General features: G+C 55.4%; 2 protein-coding genes across 7 annotated transcripts; one reads left to right on the top strand and one right to left on the bottom strand.

Moving 5' to 3' along the window:
* The first annotated feature begins 206 nt into the window (after positions 1–206).
* Positions 207–17,529, top strand: LOC101406323 (uncharacterized protein C17orf113). Of its 3 annotated transcripts, none has more exons than XM_087441170.1 (9): positions 207–4,935; positions 6,015–6,402; positions 8,965–9,113; positions 11,001–11,111; positions 12,539–12,704; positions 14,245–14,535; positions 15,079–15,275; positions 15,608–15,718; positions 16,218–17,529. In XM_087441170.1, exons 1-9 carry the CDS (start codon positions 4,249–4,251, stop codon positions 16,452–16,454), a joined length of 2,337 nt encoding a protein of 778 aa, XP_087297296.1. In that variant the 5' UTR covers positions 207–4,248; the 3' UTR covers positions 16,455–17,529. The 3 variants fall into 3 exon arrangements, with proteins under 3 accessions (XP_087297296.1, XP_087297295.1, XP_014646148.1); XM_087441169.1 differs by having other exon boundaries at positions 6,015–6,807; positions 14,242–14,535; positions 16,218–17,370; XM_014790662.2 differs by lacking the exons at positions 8,965–9,113; positions 11,001–11,111; positions 12,539–12,704; ... (2 more) ...; positions 15,608–15,718; positions 16,218–17,529 and having other exon boundaries at positions 6,015–8,599.
* A 101-nt stretch (positions 17,530–17,630) lies between these two features.
* NKIRAS2 (NFKB inhibitor interacting Ras like 2) lies at positions 17,631–21,866 on the bottom strand. Of its 4 annotated transcripts, none has more exons than XM_014790665.2 (4): positions 21,744–21,866; positions 20,627–20,734; positions 19,970–20,211; positions 17,633–19,342 (listed from the first exon to the last, which is right to left on the bottom strand). In XM_014790665.2, the coding sequence occupies exons 2-4, from the start codon at positions 20,718–20,720 to the stop codon at positions 19,103–19,105; spliced, it is 576 nt and encodes a 191-aa protein (XP_014646151.1). In that variant the 5' UTR covers positions 20,721–20,734; positions 21,744–21,866; the 3' UTR covers positions 17,633–19,102. The 4 variants fall into 4 exon arrangements, with proteins under 4 accessions (XP_087297302.1, XP_014646151.1, XP_087297301.1 ...); XM_087441175.1 differs by having other exon boundaries at positions 21,692–21,820; XM_087441174.1 differs by having other exon boundaries at positions 21,612–21,753.
* Between the last annotated feature and the right edge of the window lie 313 nt (positions 21,867–22,179).

The raw sequence follows: 22,179 nt of genomic DNA, 5'->3' as shown, positions 1-22,179 counted from the left end.
AGCCCAAGGAGACCGCGGCCAGAGCGTCCACCGCGCAAGATGGTGGCTCCCGTGTCTCCGTGAGTGTGTGCGGGCGGGGCGGGGTGCCCGGGCCCGGAGGGGGCGCCCCCTCCCGGAGCTTCCGGGCAGGGGGCGGGCGACGGGGCTGGGAGCCCTGCGGGCGAGCCGGCGCGGGCGGGCGGAGGCCCGGTGCCTTTGCGGGACCCCTCGGAGGGCTCCTCCACCACGCGCCCCCCAGAGGAAGTTCCCCAGCCCTCCGCGTCCCGGCCCTGGGAGGATGGGGCTGGTGCGCAGGGAGCCCCGACCTTACCCGGGCTGCTAGGGGAGGGGGCGCCCCCCTTACTCTGCCGGGAGCGTGGACTCCTCTAGTGGGGTCCCCAAAGGAAGGGACCCGAAGGAGCCTGGGGAGGAGGCTGGGGACCACCATCCTGGGGCCAAATAAACACCGTGTTTGAGGCTTACGTGCAGGGTGGAGTGGGGATGGCAGACCAACACACAACCGCCCCAGGGGCCCCTCAAGTTGTGCCGGCTGCCATCCAACTGGCTAGGGTGTGGAGAGGTGTGAGGGACCTGGGTTTGCCACAGGAGCACCCTCCTGGTCAGTCTTGGTCACATAGTCCCATTTTATTTACACGCTGCCCCACCTGTCTGGTTCCTTCAGGTTGAAGTTGGGAATGTCAATGGCTTTTGCCCGGTTTTTTAGAGCTGCGCTGTCCAATAGAACTTTCTGGGATGATGTAAATGTTCTCTATCTGGGCTGTCCAGTACAGTAGCTACTAGCCACGTGTGGCTGGCTATTGGGAACTTGAAATGTGGCTAGTGCGACTGAGGAACTGAATTTTAAAATTTGTATTTAATTCTGATGAATGTAAACAGCCACATGTTGCTAATGGCTACCGTATCGGACAGTGCAGTTTCAGAATCTCCATCTTCCCATGCATCTTCCTTACCTACTCTTTTGTTCTTTTATCAAAATCATCTTAGGTCTCATAGTCATTTTATCCCTCTGCAGAATGGAGCAGGATAGCCAGCTTCTAGGGACGTGAAAATGATCTGACAAACTTCCAGAAGGGTATCACCTCGGCCTTGCACCTCCTCCCCATTCTAAGATCCTTTGGTGGTGAGCTGGACAAGGTCACAGAATCATGGGATCTTGGGAGGAAAGGATGTCAAAGGCAGCTGGTGAAGCCTCCCAGTCAGTGCCCAAGGGCCCATCCATTGCTGTCTCTGCCTGAGGGCTCGTGCTTCCTTACCCATTCACTCCCCGAATTTTGTGGAGCACTTGATGAGTGTCAGGTACTGTTCCCTTCTCTGGGGTTCAGACATGAACAAGTTGGTTACCTTTCCTGCCCTCAGGGAATTTGTGTGTGTGTGTGTGTGTGTGAGAGAGAGAGAGAGAGCACAAACCAGCCAAGCAATAGACCCCAGAGGGGAAGTGGAATAGGTAAAGTGTTGGGAGGAAGGGTGGGAACATTATGGAAGAAGGCAAAGCATTTGCAAAGGCCCTGGGGATGGGAACTTGGCACTCTGGAGGAACTGAAAGAAGGCTGGTATAGCTGGAGGGGGAGGGAGGCACAAGCGGCCACCAGAGAGGTCAGCAATGCCTGGGCATTTGGCTGACCTTGAAAGGGATTTTGGTGCTGGCCTCAGAGCAGTGGGCAGTCATGGAAGGGTTTTAAGCAGTATGTTTTAAAATGCCCCCTGGCTGCTGGGGGTCCAAATGGCTGAGGGAGGGGTAAGAGTGGAAACCCGGAGTGCCGTCAGGAAGTGACTGCCATAGTCCAAGCAAGATGAAGGCCTGGACGAGGATGGTGGCAGCGGCGTAGAGAGAAGAGATAAGGTATAGGTAGATTGTGGGAGCGGAATCGACAGGCCATGTGGATGGACCGGGTCCTGGATGTGGGAGAGAGCAGGGTTGGAGGGGCAGGTTTCTGGCCAGGGTACCTGAGTGGGAGGATAGACCATTTCCTGAGCTGGGGTCAACCAGGAGAGGAACATATTTTATAGGGACAGGTCAAGGAGAGTTCTGTTTAGACAAGCCAGGAAGTCAGTTGGATGGAGAGGTGTGGCCCAGGCTGGGTTGTATATTTCAGAGTGGCCAGCAGAGATGGTTCTGAACCTTTGAACAGTTTGAGTTTGGGAAGAGGAGAAGGAGATGACAACAGAGGAGAGGCTGATGAGGGGAAGGAAAACCAGGGATGATGTGGGGTCTTGGAAGGCAGGAGAGAAGTGTGTTCCAAGGAGGGCGTGCTGAATGCCACTGGAGGCATTTGGCGTGCATGTTGCAAATGCCACTCTGAGTCCAGGGGAAGAGGACCAATGAGTTTCACCTGCATCTGGCAACACAGAGTGCCTTTCCTTACACTGAATGGGCTGCCCTGGGAGTCTACTCATCTGCCCCTACTTTACCTACCCACTAGGTGCCAGGTTCCACGCAGGGTGCCACGTCAGGTGGACAAGACAGTCACTGCTTTCTCAGAGTTTAGAATCATCTAACCAACAGCCTCAGAAGCAGGAAGCTCTTTCATATAGCCCAAATAAATCCTTTCATTCTTTTAAGCAACCAGCTTCTTTGGAGAGGCACCTGCATACCTCTCCAAAGGCCCTGTACAGGGACTTAGATACAAAAATGAACAAACGCGATCTTGGCCAAGTGCAGGATCCAAGGAACCAAGTGCAGAGATACATAGAGAATCCCTGAGTTCACCACACTGTATCACAGGGACACAGGCATGGGGAATCAAGGGAGACTAGAGGACAGGTACCAGTCCAGGTTGGGGGGATCAGGGTGGCAGAGAGGATGCGTGAGCTGCTCTCCAAGAATTAATGGGAATTACCAGGGAAAGAGGAGGGAGAGGGAATTCCTGGCCCAGAGGATGAAGGCAGGAGCAAAAGTAACAGCAATGTGAGGGATGGTAAGCCTGTGGAGGTGGCAGGCAGACAGGAGTGGCAGGAGGCTCTGGAGGGGTCCAGAGGCTTAGAGGGCTCGCTGGCTCATGGTGAGGTGTGTAGACTTAGGCAACGGGACACACTGAAGAGCTGGAAGCAAGGGAGTGTCATAGTTGGATCTGTGTGTGGCCTTGCTCTCTGGCTCCTACGCGAGGGATGAATTTGGGGGAGTGACTGCGGAGGCGAAGGCAGCTGTGTAATCCATGTGAGATGGTGCAGACCAGGGTCTCAGCGTGGCCTGTGGGGTCGGGAGGACTTGGGTTCTAATTCTGCCTCAGCTGCTTACTTCTTATGAAACCCTGGGCAAGTCACTAAAATTCCCCGAGCCTCAGTGTCCTCTCCAAAATGAGGCTAAGACTACCTGCAGAGAGTTGTTGCCAGAGTAATCTTGGTCTCCCCATGGAGTCACTGCAGAGTACTTAGCACGGCGCCTGACTCAGTTCACACTCCATAAATGGTAGTTACCCTGTTGTTATCCGCAGGCACGGAGAGCAGGGGACAGGTTCGAGAGAATTAGGAGACAGAGTTAGCAGGTTTTGGCCGTCAGCTTGACATGGCCTTCTGGTCCTAAACTTCTCATCCTGGCCTCGTGCCTGGGCTGGTGGCAGAGGGAAGGAGGGAGAGGCAACCAGCTAGCTGCCTTCATTCTGGGGCCCAGCCCCCACCTCTGGGCTACCCTTCCCAGAACCACACTGTCGGCGGGTGAGTGTGCCCATGTGTGTGTTTAGGGAAGGGAGCTCCAGAGAAAACAAATCCCATTCCTCGGTCCTGTCACTCTGGGAGCTCAGCTTTGTGCTCACTTCCTCCTGATGGAGTCAATGACTGTGGACTGGAGGAACCAGTTATCTTTTGGGAAAGGAGTCAGGAGGTCTGAATATTTAAGTCTTGGGTCAACCACGAATTATTCATGAGCCCTGAGAACCACTGTCTGTCTCCAGGAATCCATTCCCCCACCTATAAAATGTGGTTGCATAGACAGTGCCAGTCTTTCCAGTTCTGAGTTCTGACATGCTTCAGCAGTCAAAGCAATCCATGCTTTGTCCTGGATGGAGGAAGACCTGCAGAGGGGGCTGGGGCCCACATACCTCCCCACTTTGCATAACACTCTGTGGCCCTTTGCATGACCCCACCCACTCCCAATAGCCCTTCCCCATTGGGTCCAGTCCACCCCTCAGCTGGGGAGTGCTCTGTGGGCAGCATGAACCCACCATGGACCCCCTAACACCTCTTCCTTGTCTCTTTCATCTCCAGTCTCCCGCCGGTGGAGCAGGAATAAACTTTCCTGGCTAAGTTAGATGGATGGTCCCCATTAGCCTGGCAGGCTGCCCCCTCTTGCCTCCCTGCCGACTCCCCTTGTCAAGGAAGGTGCCTCTGTGTGTGAGGGAGGCTGGGGGACAAGAGCATTTGGGTGGGGGTTGGGGGTGCCCTGCCCCTCGAGCAGGAATGGTGCCCCCAGGGAAGAAACCAGCTGGAGAGGCTTCCAACTCCAACAAGAAGTGCAAGCGTTACTTCAACGAGCACTGGAAAGAGGAGTTTACCTGGCTGGACTTTGACTACGAGCGGAAGCTGATGTTTTGCCTCGAGTGCCGCCAGGCCCTGGTGCGGAACAAGCACGGCAAAGCTGAGAATGCCTTCACCGTGGGCACCGACAACTTCCAGCGCCACGCCCTGCTGCGCCACGTGACCTCGGGGGCCCACCGCCAGGCTCTGGCCATCAACCGGGGCCAGCCCACTTTTGAGGGGCAGGCTGAGGGAGCAGGGGCCTACCCAGGCCTGGCGACCACCCTCACCTCCAGGGGCGTCAAGGTGGAGGTGGACCCAGCCAAAGTGGCTGTGCTGACCACGGTGTACTGCATGGCCAAGGAGGACGTGCCTGACGACCGCTGCTCGGCCCTGCTCGAGCTGCAGAGGTTCAACCTGTGCCAGGCGCTGCTGGGCACGGAGCATGGCGATTACTACAGCCCCAGGAGGGTGAGGGACATGCAGGTGGGTGGCAGCCAGAGGTATGGGGGAGGGCGTGAGGAGGGAGGACGTGGAGCTGTCTGGGCACAGCGCCAGCATGCCAGGCCCCCGGGCAGTAGCCAGAGCACACTTCATTCATATCTTCATGCATCAGAACTTTACCCAGGGCGTAGTACTATACGCCAGGCCCTGGGCCAGCTGCTGGGGGCACAACAGCGAAGAGGCCAGGCCAGGCCCTGTCCTCCGGGGCAGAGGGGCACTCCCTGCACAACCTAGGCCAGAGGTTGCAAACTGGTGGCCTGGGGGCTTGATTGGCCTACAGATGTGTTTTGTTGGTTTTCAGTGTTTTTGAAAAACTTCAATTAGTTTCCAAGTTAAAAATACTGAGAGATCACGTATAAAAACGTGGATTTGTGACTTCTACTGAATAGCTAGGTCTGGATGCTCTCAGGGCATGAAGTGGTGGAGCTGGAGAGCAGGGCATGGGCTTCTCCATTCCCTTTGGCTTATCCCTGGCCCCCGCAAGCTCAGGATCCCTGACATGGCCCCTGGGGGCATGCAAGTTGCAGCTCTGTCCTAGGTACTAGCCGGGTGAGTCCTGACGCCTTGTGTGGGGTGGGGGAGGTGGATCTCATCCTACAGAGATGACAGACAGACAGACAGAGCACCCAGCTGGGGCCCTGTGTAACTGTTCAGTTAATCCCTGAGCAGCAGAGTGGAGAGAGACCCCCAGGAATAAGGCAGACTGGGGCAATGCTGTAAAAACACACACACACACACAATGCTGTAGAATCTTTATGGTTCATAAAGCATTTTTACATATATAAGCACAAATTTTATAATTCACAACAACTTTTTGAGGAGATTGGGGCACGTATTAGCCTGATTTTAGGGCTGAGGAAACTAAGGCTCAGCGAAGTGAAATGATGTGCCCAAGGTCACACAGCCAATAAGTAGCAAAGCTAGGATTAGTCCCTAAGTCTGTCTGATCCCAAGGCCTGCGCTCTTTCTATCGCCCCGTACTGCCTGCCTCCCCTTCTCAGGACAAGCCTAACTCTGTCCTAACTCTGTCCTCCCTCCCTTTCTCTCCCTGACTGTCCCAGGTGGCCATTGCCAGTGTCTTGCACACAGAGGCCTGCCAGCGCCTGAAGGCATCCCCGTATGTGGGGCTGGTGTTGGACGAGACCAGGGACTGGCCTGAGTGCCACAGTCTGGCCTTGTTTGCCTCTTCAGTGTCCCCCTGCGATGGCCAGCCTGCCACCACCTTCCTGGGCAGTGTGGAGCTACAGGAGGGCGAGCCCACCGCTGGCCAACTCCTGGACATCCTGCAGGCCTTTGGCGTGTCTGCACCCAAGCTGGCCTGGCTCAGCTCAAGCCTCCCCAGTGACCGCCTGGGGAGTGTGGGCCCACAGCTCCAGGCTGCCTGCCCGTTGCTCACTGAGCTACACTGCCTCCCCAGCCGGACAGATCCCCAGCCCCCTGCCTACCTCGGTGAATATGAAAGTGTCCTGGATGCCCTGTTCCGCCTCCACGGTGGCCCCAGTTCCCACATGGTCCCTGAGCTCCGGACAGCACTGGACCTTGCAGCAATTGACCTGGCAGGACCGCGGCCAGTGCCCTGGGCCTCCCTGCTGCCTGTCGTGGAAGCAGTGGCTGAGGCTTGGCCTTGCCTGGTGTCCGCACTGGAGGCCTCTGCCCCCGCCTCGCCTACAGCTGGGGCACTGGCCCTTGCCCTGCGCCAGTTCACCTTTGTGGCCTTCACTCACCTGTTGCTGGACGCTCTGCCCTCCGTGCAGAAACTCGCCCTTGTCCTGCAGTCGGAGGAGCCGGACTTGGCCTTGCTGCAGCCCCTGGTGATGGCAGCTGCAGTCTCCCTCCAAGCGCAGCGTAGCTCGGGTGGGGCGCGCCTCCAAGGCTTCCTGCGGGAATTGGCGTCCTCCAGCCCCGACTCGGGCGGTGGGCGCTGTACCTACCGCGGCGTGGAGCTGGTCGGCTACTCTGAGGCTGCGGTCCGGTGCTTGGAGCGGCTGCGGGAGGCCTTCCTGGACTCCATGCGGCGGGGGCTGCGGGACTCCTACCCCGGACCCTCGCTGGACGTCGTGGCCGCCTTCGCGGCGATCTTCGACCCCCGCCGCTACCCGCAGGCCCCCGCGGAGCTGGGCGCGCACGGCGAGGGGGCGCTGCGCGTGCTGCTGGGCGCTTTCGCCCCCGCCGTGGTGCGGCAGCGGGCGCTGGGCGACTTCGCGCTCTTCAAGCGCGTGGTGTGCAGCCTCGGGCGGCTCGGCCCCCGGGCCCTGTGCGCCAAGCTGGTGTGCGCGCACTCCGAGCTGCACGAGCTCTTCCCCGACTTCGCCGCCCTCGCCGCCCTGGCCTTGGCGCTGCCCGCGGGCGCCGGCCTCCTGGACAAGGTCGGCCGCAGCCGGGAGCTGCTGTGGTGGGGCCAGGGCGGGGCCGGGGAGGGCCGGGGCGGCCCCGCGGTCAAGATCGCCGTGGATGGGCCCCCGCTGCACGAGTTTGACTTTGCGCTGGCCGCGGAGTTCTTAGAGAGTGGGTGGGGGGAGGGGCTCCTGGGGTCGAGGCTCACGTGAGGGCGGCCTCCTTCCTTCGGTCCAGCCGCCTGGGACGCTGGGCACTCTCGGGGCCAAGCTGAACCTGACCGTGCTGCGCTCAAACTGACCTGCCAACTGTGGCCTCCCACCCACCATCCCCGTGCTTCCTCTGCTCCATGCTGAGTACTAACAGCCGCACGGGCTGTGGAGGAGGGGCTGGGTCAAGTGGGGCCTGGGCGAGTGGGCAGAGATGCTAGGGTCTGGGACACCCTAAATATCACTCCTGTCCTCTCCAGAGTTTGGTGAGGAGTAGCTCACCCTTTCTCTCTGGACTCAGCCCAAGTTTTTGCCCTAGAAAAGTTGGGAGGTCCTGGTTGGAGGGAGGAAGACTGAGTCTCAGGAATTGAGGGATTGAGGGAAAAGAGAATGGGTCCTTGACTGTTTCTTAGCTGCCTCCTGGCAACATGTCTTCTCTTCAGATATGACTGCAGAGCAAATCACCATCCTTGTTTTTGACACAGCACAGCACCCTCTCTGTGCACGGGCTTACAGTTCAAAGGAGGTATTGGTGCCTTCCCTCCCCTCCCCACCAATAGGCTGCTTGAGGCTTTTCTGTATATAACCATGTATATAGACATAAATCTATAAATGTGAAATAAATCTATCCTATCTTTCATAGTGTTAACACGCAAATCTAAAAGGACTTCTTTTAGAAGGTTTTGCAATGACAGGGTCCAAAAAAGTCCCCAATGGACTGGATCTATTTCTAGTTTTTTTCTTCCTTGAAGTCTGGTTGTTCCCCAGGTGCCTAGCCCTCCCCTGCCCTCATCTCAGACCTTTAAGACCAAAGATTGGAAAACCACAGTGCTGTAGCGGCGACCCGAGGACCGGCCTCAGGCCTGACCCTGGGATGTTGGAGGGCTTTTTGCCTCCTGGGGGAAGCAGCTGGGACCTCATCAGAGCTGGGGGACATAGCCCTTCAGATTCCAATGGGTTTCCCGTCCCCTCTGTCAGCCCTCACTGTGAATGGTGTGGGAGTCTGGAGGGAGATAGTTAGTGAGAGAGGAGGGGGCTGGCCTTTCCCCAGACCTCCTGGGTTTGGGTTTAATTTACAATAAAGTGGAAGGAAACCCAGTGCATCATGCAGTCTCCATGGTGGTGTGTGTGTGTCAGGAACCCGCCTTGACTCCTCCTTGGCTGGACTCCCCTCGGGGGTTCATTTGAGCCATTATGCTGCCTCTATAGGGGCCAGAGGGTCACCCTTCTGGGCCGAGAACCCTGCACTGTGAATTCCCTGCTTCTGCCTCCCCAGTAGTGGAGAGAGAGGCACAGAAGTGGGCTGTACTCGCCCTGGGCTTGGCCAGTGCTCCTTTGTGAAGAGGGAGACAGGGGTTTGTGCCCTGGCTCCACACCCAAGAAGCCTGTCAACCTCTCCTTCTGCTGCAGAGGTGGGAGAAAGCCGTGTGGCTCCCCATTTCAGACCCTGCCCTTCTTCCTCCTGCAGCTGGCCCGGCCTCCAGTGCCCCCAGCCCCCTGCTGGCCTCCCTGCCCCTGCCTGCCAGGCCTCTGCAGCCCCCGCTGGACTTCAAGCACTTGCTCGCCTTCCACTTCAATGGCACCACCCCGCTCAGTCTCTTCCCCAACTTCAGCACGGTATGGGCTGGGCTGGCTGGCGGGTGGGGGCATGCGGCAAGCTTGGGGGTGGGCAGGGAAGGTGGGCTCAGAGGGGCTGGCTCTCAGACTCTGGGTCTAACCAGAAGCTCATTCTCCAACATCCCCTAGTGACTCAGTGTTCCCAAAAAACAGACCCCTGGGCCCAGCTCTCTGGGCTAGGGAAGGAGGATGTTGTCACCCCCTCCCCCAATGACAACTGCCAGGCCTGTAGGGTCTGTACTGTAGGTTTCACCTGAGTTTTTGCATAGGGACTTCAATGGATGGTCTGTGTATGTCTGTGTGCAGTTGAGGTGTGCCTTTCTGTTTTAATTTGTCTCTGTAGGTCTTTGTGTGTTATTTGTGTATGTGAATTTGTGTGTTAGTGTTCAGTGTGTATGTGTTTGTAAGCAGCTCTGTGTGAGGGTATGTAATTAATGTGTGTGCCTCTGTGTCTGAGAGGCTTTTTGTGTCTTTATGTCGATTATGTGTGTTTGGTGTGTGCCTGACCTCTGAGTGTGTGTGTTTGTGTGTGGGTTGGGTGATAGTGAGTTCGTCTGTGGTTGTGTGCCATTTGCGTGCATGTGAGAGTGTATCTTTGTGCATGTTGCTGTCATTTGTAACTGCCCGTAAGCTTAGGTGCTATGTGTCTGTATACTAGTCTATGTATGTCCATGTGTGTATGTGTGTGAACCACAAGCGTAGTGAGCATGAATTTACTTTACCACATGAACTATAAAGAATGCCCTCCACTTTTAAATTTTGAAAAATCAAATGTAATCAGTGATGAGCCCCACCCCATCTTGACAGGATGGTGGGAAATCCAGTTTCACTCACTGTAGGAATCCCTCCCTTCCCACCCTCCACGGCTGCACAGGGGTCCTAAGGAGCCTGAGACATTTGACAAGCGTCCTCCGGTCTTTGATTCCCTCTGTCACTGGCTGACATGCTCACTGTTCCAGCTCATGGCCCCTCAAGAGTGGGTGAAGCCACTCTTGTCCTCATCGCTGGGGGCCCTGCAGGCCATTCTCTAACATCCTGTCCCCTGCCTGTATCCCCGGCCCTGCGTGCTGTGAGGGTTAAAACCTCTTTCTGTTCTCAGGGAAGTTTCTGAAACCATGCTTTTCTCTCAAAGCCTCTGTTCTCGTCTCTCAGGAAGGTTTAGGAAGTTCCTTCCTGACAAGCAAGCCCAGACAACTTCTGCTTTTGGCCCAACAACCCAGGCCCCTGAGAAAAGGGAATGTAAAGGCTTGATTTGACAGAAGGAAAAAATTATTTAAAATAAGGAAAAGAAAAAAAAACACACACACAAATAAATATTCCAAAGAAATGATCCTACCACTCAGGGAACCCTCTGGCCTCCACCTGCTGTGGCCTGCCCCCTCCCAGCCCCCCACCTCCTCTGGCAGTGGTCTCAGTCTCCCTCTCCCTCTCAGGCCCTGTGACGGTGGCAGAGCTCATAAGATAAGCACAAGGCTGGGTTATGAGAGAGGAAATTCCAACAGAGGGACTCTTTGTCTCTTCCCTGCCTCTCTCTGCCCCCAACTCTCCGTCCCAATAGATGTGATTCTTGTGAATGAGAAAAAAATCCCAGAGACCAGAGGGGCAGCAAGTGATGGAAGGTGATCACCAGGACATGGTTCTGTTTCTCAAGATCGTGGAGGTCCCCTGGCCATCCCCTGCCTCCAAGCAGAAGCCCAGGCTGACAGATAAAATCAGCCAGGGAAGAAGTTGTTTCTTTTTCTGTGTCTAACATCCAGAAGGATGGGGAAGTTCTTCCTACAGGCTGACCGCCACCCTCCTTGATAATCTGCAGTCGTTCCTGGCATTTTGTACTGCCCCCCCTTCTGAGCCGACCCCAGTCATTGTGCCCTCCCACCCCCTTCACAGATGGACCCTGTCCAGAAAGCTGTCATCAGCCACACGTTTGGGGTCCCCTCCCCTCTGAAGAAGAAGCTCTTCATTTCCTGTAACATCTGTCACCTGAGGTTCAACTCAGCGGTGAGAGGAAGCAGTGGAAACAGGCTGGGGAGGGGGCTGGGCAGGAAGAGGGCTGGAGACTGGGCTTCTGCAGTCTTTCCTGGAGGAGTGGGGTGCAAAGGGGCTGTGGTCCAGACTTCCAGTCCCTGGTTGCAGAAAAGGCGCTCCTGCTCCTTTACCCAGCCCCTTCTCTCCTCTCTCCAGTTCCTCTGCCCCTTTCCTCTCTAGTCCCCCTAGGACCCCATTTCTCTCCCCTATGCCTCTCTCCTGTGTTCTGGATCCTTCTGCAAGAGAGAAGACTGCCCTTCCCCACTTGGTGTCCCAGGGGCCACCCCATCAGCTCCTGGTTTGGAGCTGAGTTTTTAAAGCACCTGAGAGTTTACAGAATATGTTCATGCCCATCATCTTAATTAGTTCTCATGATACATCTGTGAAGTGCATAGAGGCACTATTATCATCCCCAATTTTCAGATGAGGAAACAGCTTCAAAGAGGTTAAGTGACTTGCCTGAGGCCACACAGCTGGTAAGTAGCAGAGCTGGGATTAGAACCCAGGCCTGGCTGACCTCAAGGTCTGCATGCTTTCTACCAGAGCCTACCCCTAGATAGTGGAGGAGCCTCGTTCTGGCCTCCTAGGGAAGGTTTACCTTCTGTCCAGGCAACTCTGGGGACTGGGGAGATGCTCTCAGCAGACCTGATTGGATGAAAGGGTCCAGGGAGGGGCCATGGGGGCCTCTCTTTCTGATGTTTGGGAGCAACAAGCAGGGATCCCTGGTTGAAGAAGCGAGGACACTGACAGGCCAGACTCAGGGTTCCCTCCAGGCTTTCAGGTTACATGAGTCATGTAAGAGATGGACAGGGAGACTTCCCTCTGAGAGAGGGACCCCTCTTCACGCCGGGCCCCTGGCACAGTGTCTGGCAAACAGCAAATGCTCAATAACTCTTTGTTGAGAAAATAAGCCAAGGGATGAATGTTCTGGGGTGCACATACCTCAAAGTGTGCAGACTACTCTGTTTCCTCCATGCGTGCATTTATAAGCTTGGTAACTAACATTCATTGAGCACCTACTGTATGTACTAGGCCCTTATCATTCAGGTTCTCATTTAATTCTTACAGTTGTGAGGTCAGTATTATCATTGCAGAGTTTACCAGTGAGGAAACTGAGGCTCAGTGAGGTGAGGTGACTTGCCCAAAGATGCACAGCTCATAAGTGGCTGAGTCAGAATTTGAAGCCAGAGGCTGCCTGCATGGGAGCTCATGTATGAGAATGTGTTCTGTAAACCTCAGGGCCACACACATACTGTGATGACAATGGCAATGACAAGGATTTGTCCCTTGTGTGGCCAGAGCCCTGCCTCCCTCTGACCTGTCCCCTGCCTGGTGCCAGCTCATGGATGGGACATGTGGATTAGTGAATGAATGGTGACCCCACACCCTCCCCTCCCCAGAACCAGGCCGAAGCACATTATAAAGGCCACAAGCACGCCAGAAAACTCAAGGCTATCGAAGCTGCCAAGAGCAAGCAGAGGCCACAAACCCTGGCCCAGGACAGGACGCTGGTGTCCCCAACCCCAACTCCGGCCAGCGAAGCCCCTGGAGAGCTGCAGAGCAAAGGTCAGTCCTGAACTCGTCTCCCCTCCCCACTCCAAATCTGGCTTCTGACGAGGGGTTGACAGATTTCTGCTTATTATTATTTTTGCTTGTGTGGGGTACTTTACATTCAGAAAAAGGCGCCCAATGTACAGCACGATGAGTTTTCCGTCTGAATATACCAGGATCAAGAAACTTGCCACGAGCGCCCTGAAGCCCGTCTCGGGCCCCCCCAGTCACTACCTTGTTGTGCTAGCTTCCAGGGCTGCGGTAACGAATGACCACCAACTGGGTGGCTGAAAACAAGAGAAAGTTATTTTCTCACAGTTCTGGAGGTCAGAAGTTTGAAATCAAGGTGTTGATAGGGTTGGTTCCCTTGTGGGGACTCACAGGGAGAGTCTGTTCCAGGCCACCCTTTTGGCTTCTGGTGGTTGCCGACAATCCTGGGCATTCCTTGGCTTGTAGCTGCATTGCTCCAATCTCTGCCTCTGTCTTCACATCTTGTTCTCCCATATGGGTCTCTGTGTCTTCATGTGGTCTTCTTTTAAAGACACCAGTCATTGGATTAGGGCCCACCCCAATCCAGTATAACTTCATCTTAACTAATTACATCTCCAAAGATCCTATTTCCAAATAAGGTCACACTCTGAGGTTCCAGATGGACATGAGTTTTGTGGTGACACTATTCAACCACCTACACCCCTTCCCGGGGTACCTACGATCCTGACTTTTCTTGGCATAGATCAGTTTCATCTGGTTTTGGTGAATCATATAGTATGTAGGTTTCTATGTCTGACTTTTGTTCATTTTCCATGAACATTCATCAACACTCACGCTAAGATTATTCAATGTTGTTACATATAGCTGTGGTCTGTCCTTTTTCATTGCTGTGTAGTGTTCCATTGCCTGACCATACAAAAATTTTTTAAAAATCTACTCTGTTGTTGATGAATATTTAAATAGTTTCCAGGGCTGGCCCCGTGGCTTAGCGGTTAAGTACGTGCACTCCGCTACTGGCGGCCCGGGTTCGGATCCCGGGCGCACACTGACACACTGCTTCTCGGGCCATGCTGAGGCCGCGTCCTACATACAGCAACTAGAAGGATGTGCAGCTATGACATATCACTATCTACTGAGGCTTTGGGGGGAAAATAAATAAATAAATAAATAGAATTATAAAAAAAATAAAATAAAAAACTTTTAAATAGTTTCCAGTTTTATGCTATTATGAATAGTGCTCTATGAACATTCTAGTACATTTTTTGGTGATTTCTGCTTATTTAACAGTTAGCTAATAACTAGGATATCAGGGCTATGAGGGCTTTCTGAGACCACTCCGTCCAACTTTATGATTTCAGATGGGGAAACTGAGGCCCAAAGAGGCCCAAGTCTGCCCAGTGAGTTGGTGGGAGAGTGGGGTCTGGAATCAGCGCTGGTCATCCCTACACTAGGGACCCTTCCACTCTGCCATGCCACCCCCAATATGTCAGTGCTTAAAATCCTGGTCTTGAGAATCATCTCAGCCCTCGTCATCTCAGACCTGATGCCTCTATCTCCCTAGCAGTTCCTGGAGCCCCTTCTCCTGGCCCCCCACTCCAGCCACCACTGACTCCAGACCCTGCGCCCAGGGAGCCAGCACACTCAGACCTCTTGGATGCTGCCTCCTCTTCCTCTTCTTCCTCCTGCCCACCCTGCTCCCCAGAGCCTGGGAGAGAGGCGCCAGGGCCTGAGCTGCCTGCGGCTGCTGCGGAAAGTAACGCGAGTGGGGAAGACAGGAGTGAGAGGGGGCGCCTCTACTGCCCCACGTGTAAGGTGACAGTGAACTCTGCCTCCCAGCTGCAGGCTCACAACACAGGTGCATGTGCCCCACCAGCTGGAGTCCGGGGGGAGGGGGGCAAGGAGGCTGTTCTCACCAGATGTCAGCAGGCTGGGTTTCTGGGCACTTTGCTCAAGGGCTTGGTGACAGAGGCGTTGTGCTCAGCTGTTACTGCACAGGCATTCGAGTCCTCCCACTAATGCTTGAGGGGGGAGAATTGGGAAGAGAAGTCTGAGGTGGCAAGAACTGAAGGTCACTCCAGGGAAGACAGGAGCCACCTCCTCCATCTTTCTTTAGGTCAGGCCCAGAAGGGAGGGGTTGAGAGGAGAGCAAAAGGGAAGCAGACCAGTTACCCTGCAAGAAGGCCTTCCTTAGGGGAGGCTGGCATGGAATGAGAGAAGCTGGGAAGACCTTGCAGAGATAGAGATAAGACAGAAAAATCTCAGGTGGCTGGAGGGGAGTGTATGTTCTGAGCAGCCTTGAGGCTGAAGGTACAACTAAACTGACCAAGTCTGGAGGGGTCTCTGTGGCCCTTGCAGCCCCTCTTCGGAGCTGACAGGCTGTCTTCTTTCCTCCCTCCAGGAGCCAAGCACCGGTGGATGGTGGAAGGTCAACAAGGGGCTCCCCGAAGGGGCCGGGGCCACCCAGTGCCCCGGGGAGGAACCGGACACAAAGCCAAGAGAGTAACCGGGGGCCGGGGAGGCCGGCAGGGGCCCAGCCCCCCTTTTCACTGTGCGCTCTGTCAGCTCCAGGTCAATTCAGAGACCCAACTCAAGCAGGTGGGGGAAGTGAGGCCGGGGTTTGGAGCAGGGTGAGGGGGTGGGAGCAGAGCCAGGTGAGGGGGGAGCCTGAGGACAGAAGGTGGATAGAGCAGAGCCGGGAGCGGGTGGAGGAGGAGAGCGAGGCTAGTGGGACAGTGGATCCCTGGAGGACAAAGGCCAGTTCTTGCCTCCCCTTCCCAAGGCCACTCCAGGGTGACACCCAGTAAATGTGCCTTCAGTGTGTGAGCTGTGGGTAGAGGAAAGGTGAGCTAGTCCAGGGTGATAGGGTAGTTGGGGGTCCTTGGGCTTCCTCACCTTGTTCCCAGTCTGTCTGTCTGTCTGTCCATTAGCACCTGAGCAGCAGGAGGCACAAAGACCGCCTGGCCGGGAAGCCCCCCAAGCCCTCCAGCCAGCACAGCAAGCTGCAGAAGCACGCAGCGCTGGCTGTGAGTATCCTCAAGGTATCTGTCTCTAGGCAACAGAGCTGGGACCCTGGTCAAGAAGGGAGAGGGTGGGCTGGAAGGGAGGGCCAGCTGGGGGCTGGGGGTGGGGCAGGAAGGAAGCCACTCCACTCCGAGGCTGCCTGGGCAGGGAAGGAGTTGGGGTTGAACTTTTGGCTGTCTTGGCACCCGCCCAGAGGAATTTCCGGGGAGGTGGGCTGGGGTGGTAATCTCAGGGGTAAGAGCAAGGGTGGGCATGCATCTCCTGGAGAACATCTCTACTGCCACCCCCAGGGCCCTTCCCTTCGCCCATCCTGAGAGCCTCCTCCTCTGGGCAGGAAGACAGGTGGTGAAGCAGGCCCTCTGGAACGAATGTTTGGGGGTGGGAAGAGGATTTAGGTTTGGAACCCTAAAGGGCACATTTCCCCTGCAGCAAAAAGCCCAAGGATGGAGCCCAGGGAAGGGGTGGGATTTTTCTGGGGTCAGAGACTGTGTCCACTCCTCTCTCTCTTCTCTGCAGTCTAAACTGGCCTTGCAGAAGCAACTCACCAAGACACTGGCAGCCCGCTTCCTGCCTAGCCCGATCCCCACTGCGGCCACAGCCATCTGTGCCCTGCCAGGGCCCCTGGCCCTCCGGCCTGCCCCCACGGCAGCCACCACCCTCTTCCCGGCTCCGATCCTGGGCCCAGCTCTGTTTCGCACCCCAACGGGAGCCGTCCGCCCTGCCACGGGACCCATCGTCTTTGCCCCCTATTAGCCCTACTAGGGGAGGCCAGGGCTGACATCCCAGCAATCGCTCTCCCCCTCCTCCTCTCCAAGAGAGGCCTCGGCTTCCTACATCCCACAGGGCACCGCCTTTTACAGCCTCGGGGGTCCTGCCCAAACCAGGAAGAGCCGGCTAGTTTTAAGGGCAGTTGTCCTTCACTCAGTCTGGACTGGAGACTCACTCAACTAATACCCCCTGGCCCAAGGACCATCCAGCCCCACCCTCCTTTCCCTGGATTTCTAGGGCTAGTCCTGGGCTCACTTGCATTTCCCAGCCTGATTTAGGGGGAGCAAACTGAGACATCCCAAAGATCTATGCAAAATCCTATTCCAAGCCCCGTGGTGCTCTGGTTTCCCCCATCCAAGACCTATACTCGCAAGGCAGAGGCCCTAGGACTCTCAAGTCCTTCTAGCCTGAGGACAAGTCTGTGACCTCTACTCCCATGCCCTGGGGAGGAGGCCCTCCCCATTCACTGGATTCTCTGGAGAATCACTGGAGATGAGGGATGGGGTCTCCAGCTGGAGTGGGTTCAAGGCTATCTGGACAAGGTGACCGTGGGAGTGTGACGGAAGTCTGTGGAGGAGAAAGGGAGCAGTGCTAAGGGGGGCAAAGCCAAGGCGGGGTGGGGCAGAAAGCCCTTGGAGGCTTCATCTGCTCTGACGGGATGGGGCTAGGATGGGGTAGGTGAGGGGGATGTTCTGGCTGGGCCCAGTTTTAATAGAGAAAGTGATCAATCCCACAAAAGCTCTCCCCTCTGAGCCTTTCATTGATTCTTCCTGAACCCCAGCTCCTGAGGTGGGTGGGCACTGGGTCTCCCTCAGACTATGGACCCAGCTAACACTGGACCCCACCCCCCCGACCTGGCTCCCAAGCGAAGAGCAGTCCCCTCCAGCTCTTCACCCCACATTGGTCCCCAGCACTAAAGGGGTTTCCCTCCTCCCAACCAGCACCCCAGGCCCCCTCACTGTGAAGCTGAGTGTTGGGACACAGTCTGATATACTCTCAAGACCCATTTTCATGCTGTCAGTTAATGCCACAGCCCCAACGTTGCCGAGCACTGCCCCCCAAACCCCACAATATGGGACTTTGCCAGTATCCACCTGTATCTTTTTTCTTTTTTTTAGGTATTTCCAAGGGGAAAACAAGAAAAAGGGGGGAAGGGAGGGAAACTTTTTGATAAGTTGTGGTTTTATTGTGTCCAAAGCATCAATAAACGAACTTTAAGCTGGAGCCTGTATATGCCCTAACCTGACTTGCCCAGCCCTGGGCCACTTGCCCCTGCTCACCTCCCCCATCTTGAGGAGAAGGGGCGTGTACTGGAGGTCGCCTGGCTGTAGTGTCTCACCTGTGCTAGGTGTGCACGTGAGAAGCACGAAGTGGGCACAGGAAGTTGTGGGTCATAAGCTCACTTTACAGCGTGTTGTGAGTGTAACCACCCTACTGAGCCCCGACAGATCTGGCAGCTCCCGAGAAGCTGCTACTGGTTTGCCTTGTTCTGTTCAGGCATCTGAGGTAAGAAGGAAGGGCTAGAGGAGCACCTTGTCCAGCCTTCACCATGGCAGCAGGCTTATTTGGAACAGGTAATGTATAAATAGAAGTCCAGCTATTAGCTGAAAACCATAGGAAGGGGTGAAGACCAGCCCCCATGGGTGTGACGTCCCCCACTGGGCACTGAGCAGCCACTCTGGCAATGAGAGCACAGTGCACTCCTGCCCCCTGGTGGCTGGCGGAGAGCAGTGTCCCAACCTCCAGGGCCAGTAGACATAGCACCTTAAAGAGGGAGAAGCAAAGGGGACAGTCATAGCCAGCCTGGAAGCCATGGGCGTCATAAAATCATAGGGCTAGAGAGGATCTAGAAGATCACCTAAGCAACTCCTGTCACCTTACAGATGAGAACACTGAAGCCTGGAGAGGGGAAAGGCCTTGCTGAGTCACAAAGCCAGTTGGTGACTCAGCCCAGTCGTCATTCCATTCCACCTCAACCAATGAGGCCCATCTGCTCCCTGAGGAGGAAGAGGAAGCAAAACAATTGGGGGAATAGGTAAACAGAAAATTACACTTCCCGAGAGGCTGGCTTCTTCCAGCCAAGGTAAGGACAGGAGAAAGGTCAGGGTGCTGGATGAGGGAGCACCCCTAACACCAGCATGCACACACGCTCACATGTGCACACATCTACACACACATACATGATACCTGGATGCCCTTTCTCTCGAGTCCAGGCTGCTGCCATAAGTACGTGTGTGTGTCACTGGCAGAAAGCTCAGAGGAGTGGGACCCCTGTGATTGGAACCAGACCCTAGACTGGGCACTTCTGCATGGTAGCTCTGCTTCCCATCCAAGGCAGGTGGAAGGGACACTGACTCACAACTGCCCCAGGTCACAGCGGGGCAGACAGAATGAGAGCTGGGGGGCGCTAGGGGGGGTGTTGGGGGCACTAACCTAGATTATGTGCACTTCTCAGAGTTGAGAGGGAGCAAAAGTGGCCTGAGCCTGGGACAGCTCAGCTGCCTGGCCCAGTGGGGGGCTCCCCCACTGCTTGGGAAGGATAGCTTGCCTAACCCCCCTTTCCCCTCAACCCATCTTCCAGAGCTCCAGCAGCTGGAATGGGGTTGGGAAGGTGAAGACGGGATGGCAACCGTTCAGCCATCCAAGGAGCCGCTGCCCTTGTTCTTGCGGCTGAGGGGGAAGGCGGACTTGCTCTGGGGCTGTGTCATCTTGCTGGCCAGATAGACGAAGGGTTCCAGGAGAGAGCGGCGGTCAGCCACTGATACCTCCCACAGCTTCACCTTCTCTGACTTGGCCCAATGCTGAGCCACGTCTGGGTCTACACGCCGCTGCTCCTGCAGGTCACACTTGTTGCCAAGGACCACGATGGTGACCTAGTGGAGAGGGACAGAGCAGAGGCCTGTGGATGGACCATGGACCTCCAGAATGGGTGCGAGGGCTGGCAACCACCTAGGACTCCTAGGAGAAGCAAAGTCTCAATGGTTGATGCCTCATCTCTTCCTATCTTAGAAATCATGGACTGGGAGGAGGGAGATGGTTGCTTTTTCCTTTTCTTCCTCTGTTCAAATTTTGGCCTCCACCTGGCCCTCCCTCCAGGAGTTCTATTACAAGCCCTGTATCACTCATGCTTGCCCATTACTAGCAGCCAGTCAGTTTCTGGCTAAACAACTGGTGAGGAAGCACTCCCAGAATGCCTGCAGCTGCAAGGGGGATTTGAGAACAGAAGGACCTTCTTAGCTAAGAGCATGGAATCGTTATAAAAAAAGACTAGTGGGGGCTCATGCATTAGATCAGGGACCTCTTAAACTGAAAAGTCTCTTTGGTTGAGCTGCCTCAACATGTGGCCACCTCTAGGGGTAAAGCCACCCTCCAGTGGCCTCCATCCCCCCTCTAGCTGCTAACCCACCTCTTGGCAAATGAATGAAAAATAGAGCCAAGCCGAGCCTCCCCAAGGCAGCTCAGGGCCCACTCTCTCCCACCACCAGGGCTCCCACACACACCTCCTTCTTATCTTTGGATTTGTCGATTTCCTTCTTGAGCAACTCCACACGCTGAAAGGACTCTCGGCTATCCGTGCTGTAGACCAGGACGTAGCCATCAGTGCAGGAAAAGCAGTGCCGGGGCAGCTCAGCCCCATCTCGGAGCCCCCGGGTGTCGTAGAAACGCACCTGCTCCCGCACCCCCCGGTCGGTCTCAATGGAGCCCACGTAGATGTCCTCCTGCGTCTCGATCATCTCAGAACCTGGGATAAAATGAGAAAACTTGTTTGCAGGGAGGAGGGAGATGGGAAACAGGGGTGACTGGGTATATCCTGACAGGCTGACCAGACAGGGAGAGAAAGAAATGTGGGGGCTGGGGAGAGGGGGCCAGAGACTGAGTCTGGCAGGACTGGAATGATTCGGGGGAAGATATTAATCTCATGCTCATACCATCCTAAGCAAAAGGGTAACTTGGGAGCTTTTCCTCCCCATCTAGATATTGAGTTTCCTTCCTCCAGATTTCTTCAGTGTTGTAGGGTTGCGGGTTAAAATGTACATGTTCCTCTTTCGGGTGCAATAACCACCAGGAGCAGCTTTTAGCCTTTGTGTGTTGTGATCAAATCCTACTCCTTATTCTTCAAATTCTTCCACTGTTTCCCCGCCTGCAACAACACTCACCCACTACATGGTTCCCATACAGAAGCTGCTCCAGGATCGAAGTTTTGCCCACAGATGCCTGGCCACACACGACCACCTTGCAGCTCTTCCCCATGCTTAGCCTTCAACCTTGAAGAACAGAAGCACACTGGGTGAGGTGGGATCAAAACAAAGGGCAGACCTCCTATAACTGAGAGCCCAAGTTCTGAACTGAATGCATAGCCTTAGGGATTCAGCACTGACCCCTACTCTAGTCAGGGTGTATTGAAGTGATGTATCTGTGTCCACTACCAGACAGGCAGCTGTACGTTACTGATCTTTGTTATTCCCAGTATCTGGCCAGGAACTGGCAGAGAGCAAGTGCTCAGTATATGTTGCCATAAAGAGAGTAGAGGGTCGCTGGTTTAAAGGAACCACTGGCCATGTTCTTCTCTGTGCACAGGATGTGGAGGACCAGTTGCTGAAGGGAGCTCTGGCTCAGCTTCCTCTCTTTAACCACCACCCCACAGAAAAATAAGCAGGAATACTATTTTGTGTGGATCTGTCTTAAGCCACTCTTCCTGGGGAAAATGACCAAATAAGGAGGATATTTTGCTTTCCTGTATGACTTATCTAGGCGACAATCAATGACCTCTAATTCCCAGTCAAGTCCATGGCTAAGATGAAGAACATCAGACAAGAAAGACAGGAGTGAAGAAATCTAAGGGAAAAAGGCTTCGAAAAGGAGACAATTTTTTGCTACCCTTAGACTGACAGACCCAGATGAGAAGCCTCAGACACAGAAATTCCTTCTCCGAAGAGGCCCCAGAGACTTCCTCGAAAGCATCCTAAACACAGGCTTCCCAGAAGAAGCCCCAGAGTCCCCCAGGGAGCAGAAATACAGAGATCACACTCAAAAGGGGTCTCAAACAGAAACCTCTCCAGCGGAAACTCCTGAGTCGGACCCTCCTCCCCACTCCCCCCCGAGGAGCCCCATGTATGTAGTGAGCCCCGGAATAAGGGATACCCATGAGAGAGCCAGAGGGGCCTCCGCCAGATTCCCCACGATGGGACCCCCAAAGGGAGTCAGAGGCCGCAGAAACTTGCCACGTAAAGCGGCCCAGACACGGTAGCTGACCCCGGCCTGCCAGCTCCGTACCTCCCGGGGCCCTCGCAGCACCCCGGCCGGGCCCCTCGAGGAGCGCAGGGACTACGGGCAGGGCAGCACAGCCGCAAGGCCTCCGTTCTTCCGGGTCGAGCCAGGCTCCGCGGGCCCCGCCCCCTAGCTTTCGTCCGGCAAGACGAATTCCGGCGGCGGAGAGCGGGCACGGCCCTCACAGCGCCCCCAGACGCCGGCGGGGGAAAGGACGGCCAGGACCCGGGCTGGTTGAGCGCATATGAGTCCAGCTCCCCGGACGCGGGCTGTTGGTCCGGTGGGTCTGATGACCAAATGTTCTTTCCCTAAAGGCTACCATAGTACAGTAACACTTCATTTATTCAATCGTTTATTCATCAGATGTCTTCTGAGCACCTACTCTGTGTCAGGTACAGGACCAAGAGCTGAGAAAAAGCAGACGAATTATACACTGTGGCTG

The sequence above is a fragment of the Ceratotherium simum genome, chromosome 16, assembly GCF_057802395.1.
Source record: "Ceratotherium simum simum isolate JZ-2026a chromosome 16, ASM5780239v1, whole genome shotgun sequence".
Taxonomy (NCBI): Eukaryota; Metazoa; Chordata; class Mammalia; order Perissodactyla; family Rhinocerotidae; genus Ceratotherium; species Ceratotherium simum.
The sequence above is the reverse complement of the archived record's forward strand: the minus strand, read 5'-3'. Positions and strand labels throughout refer to the sequence as shown.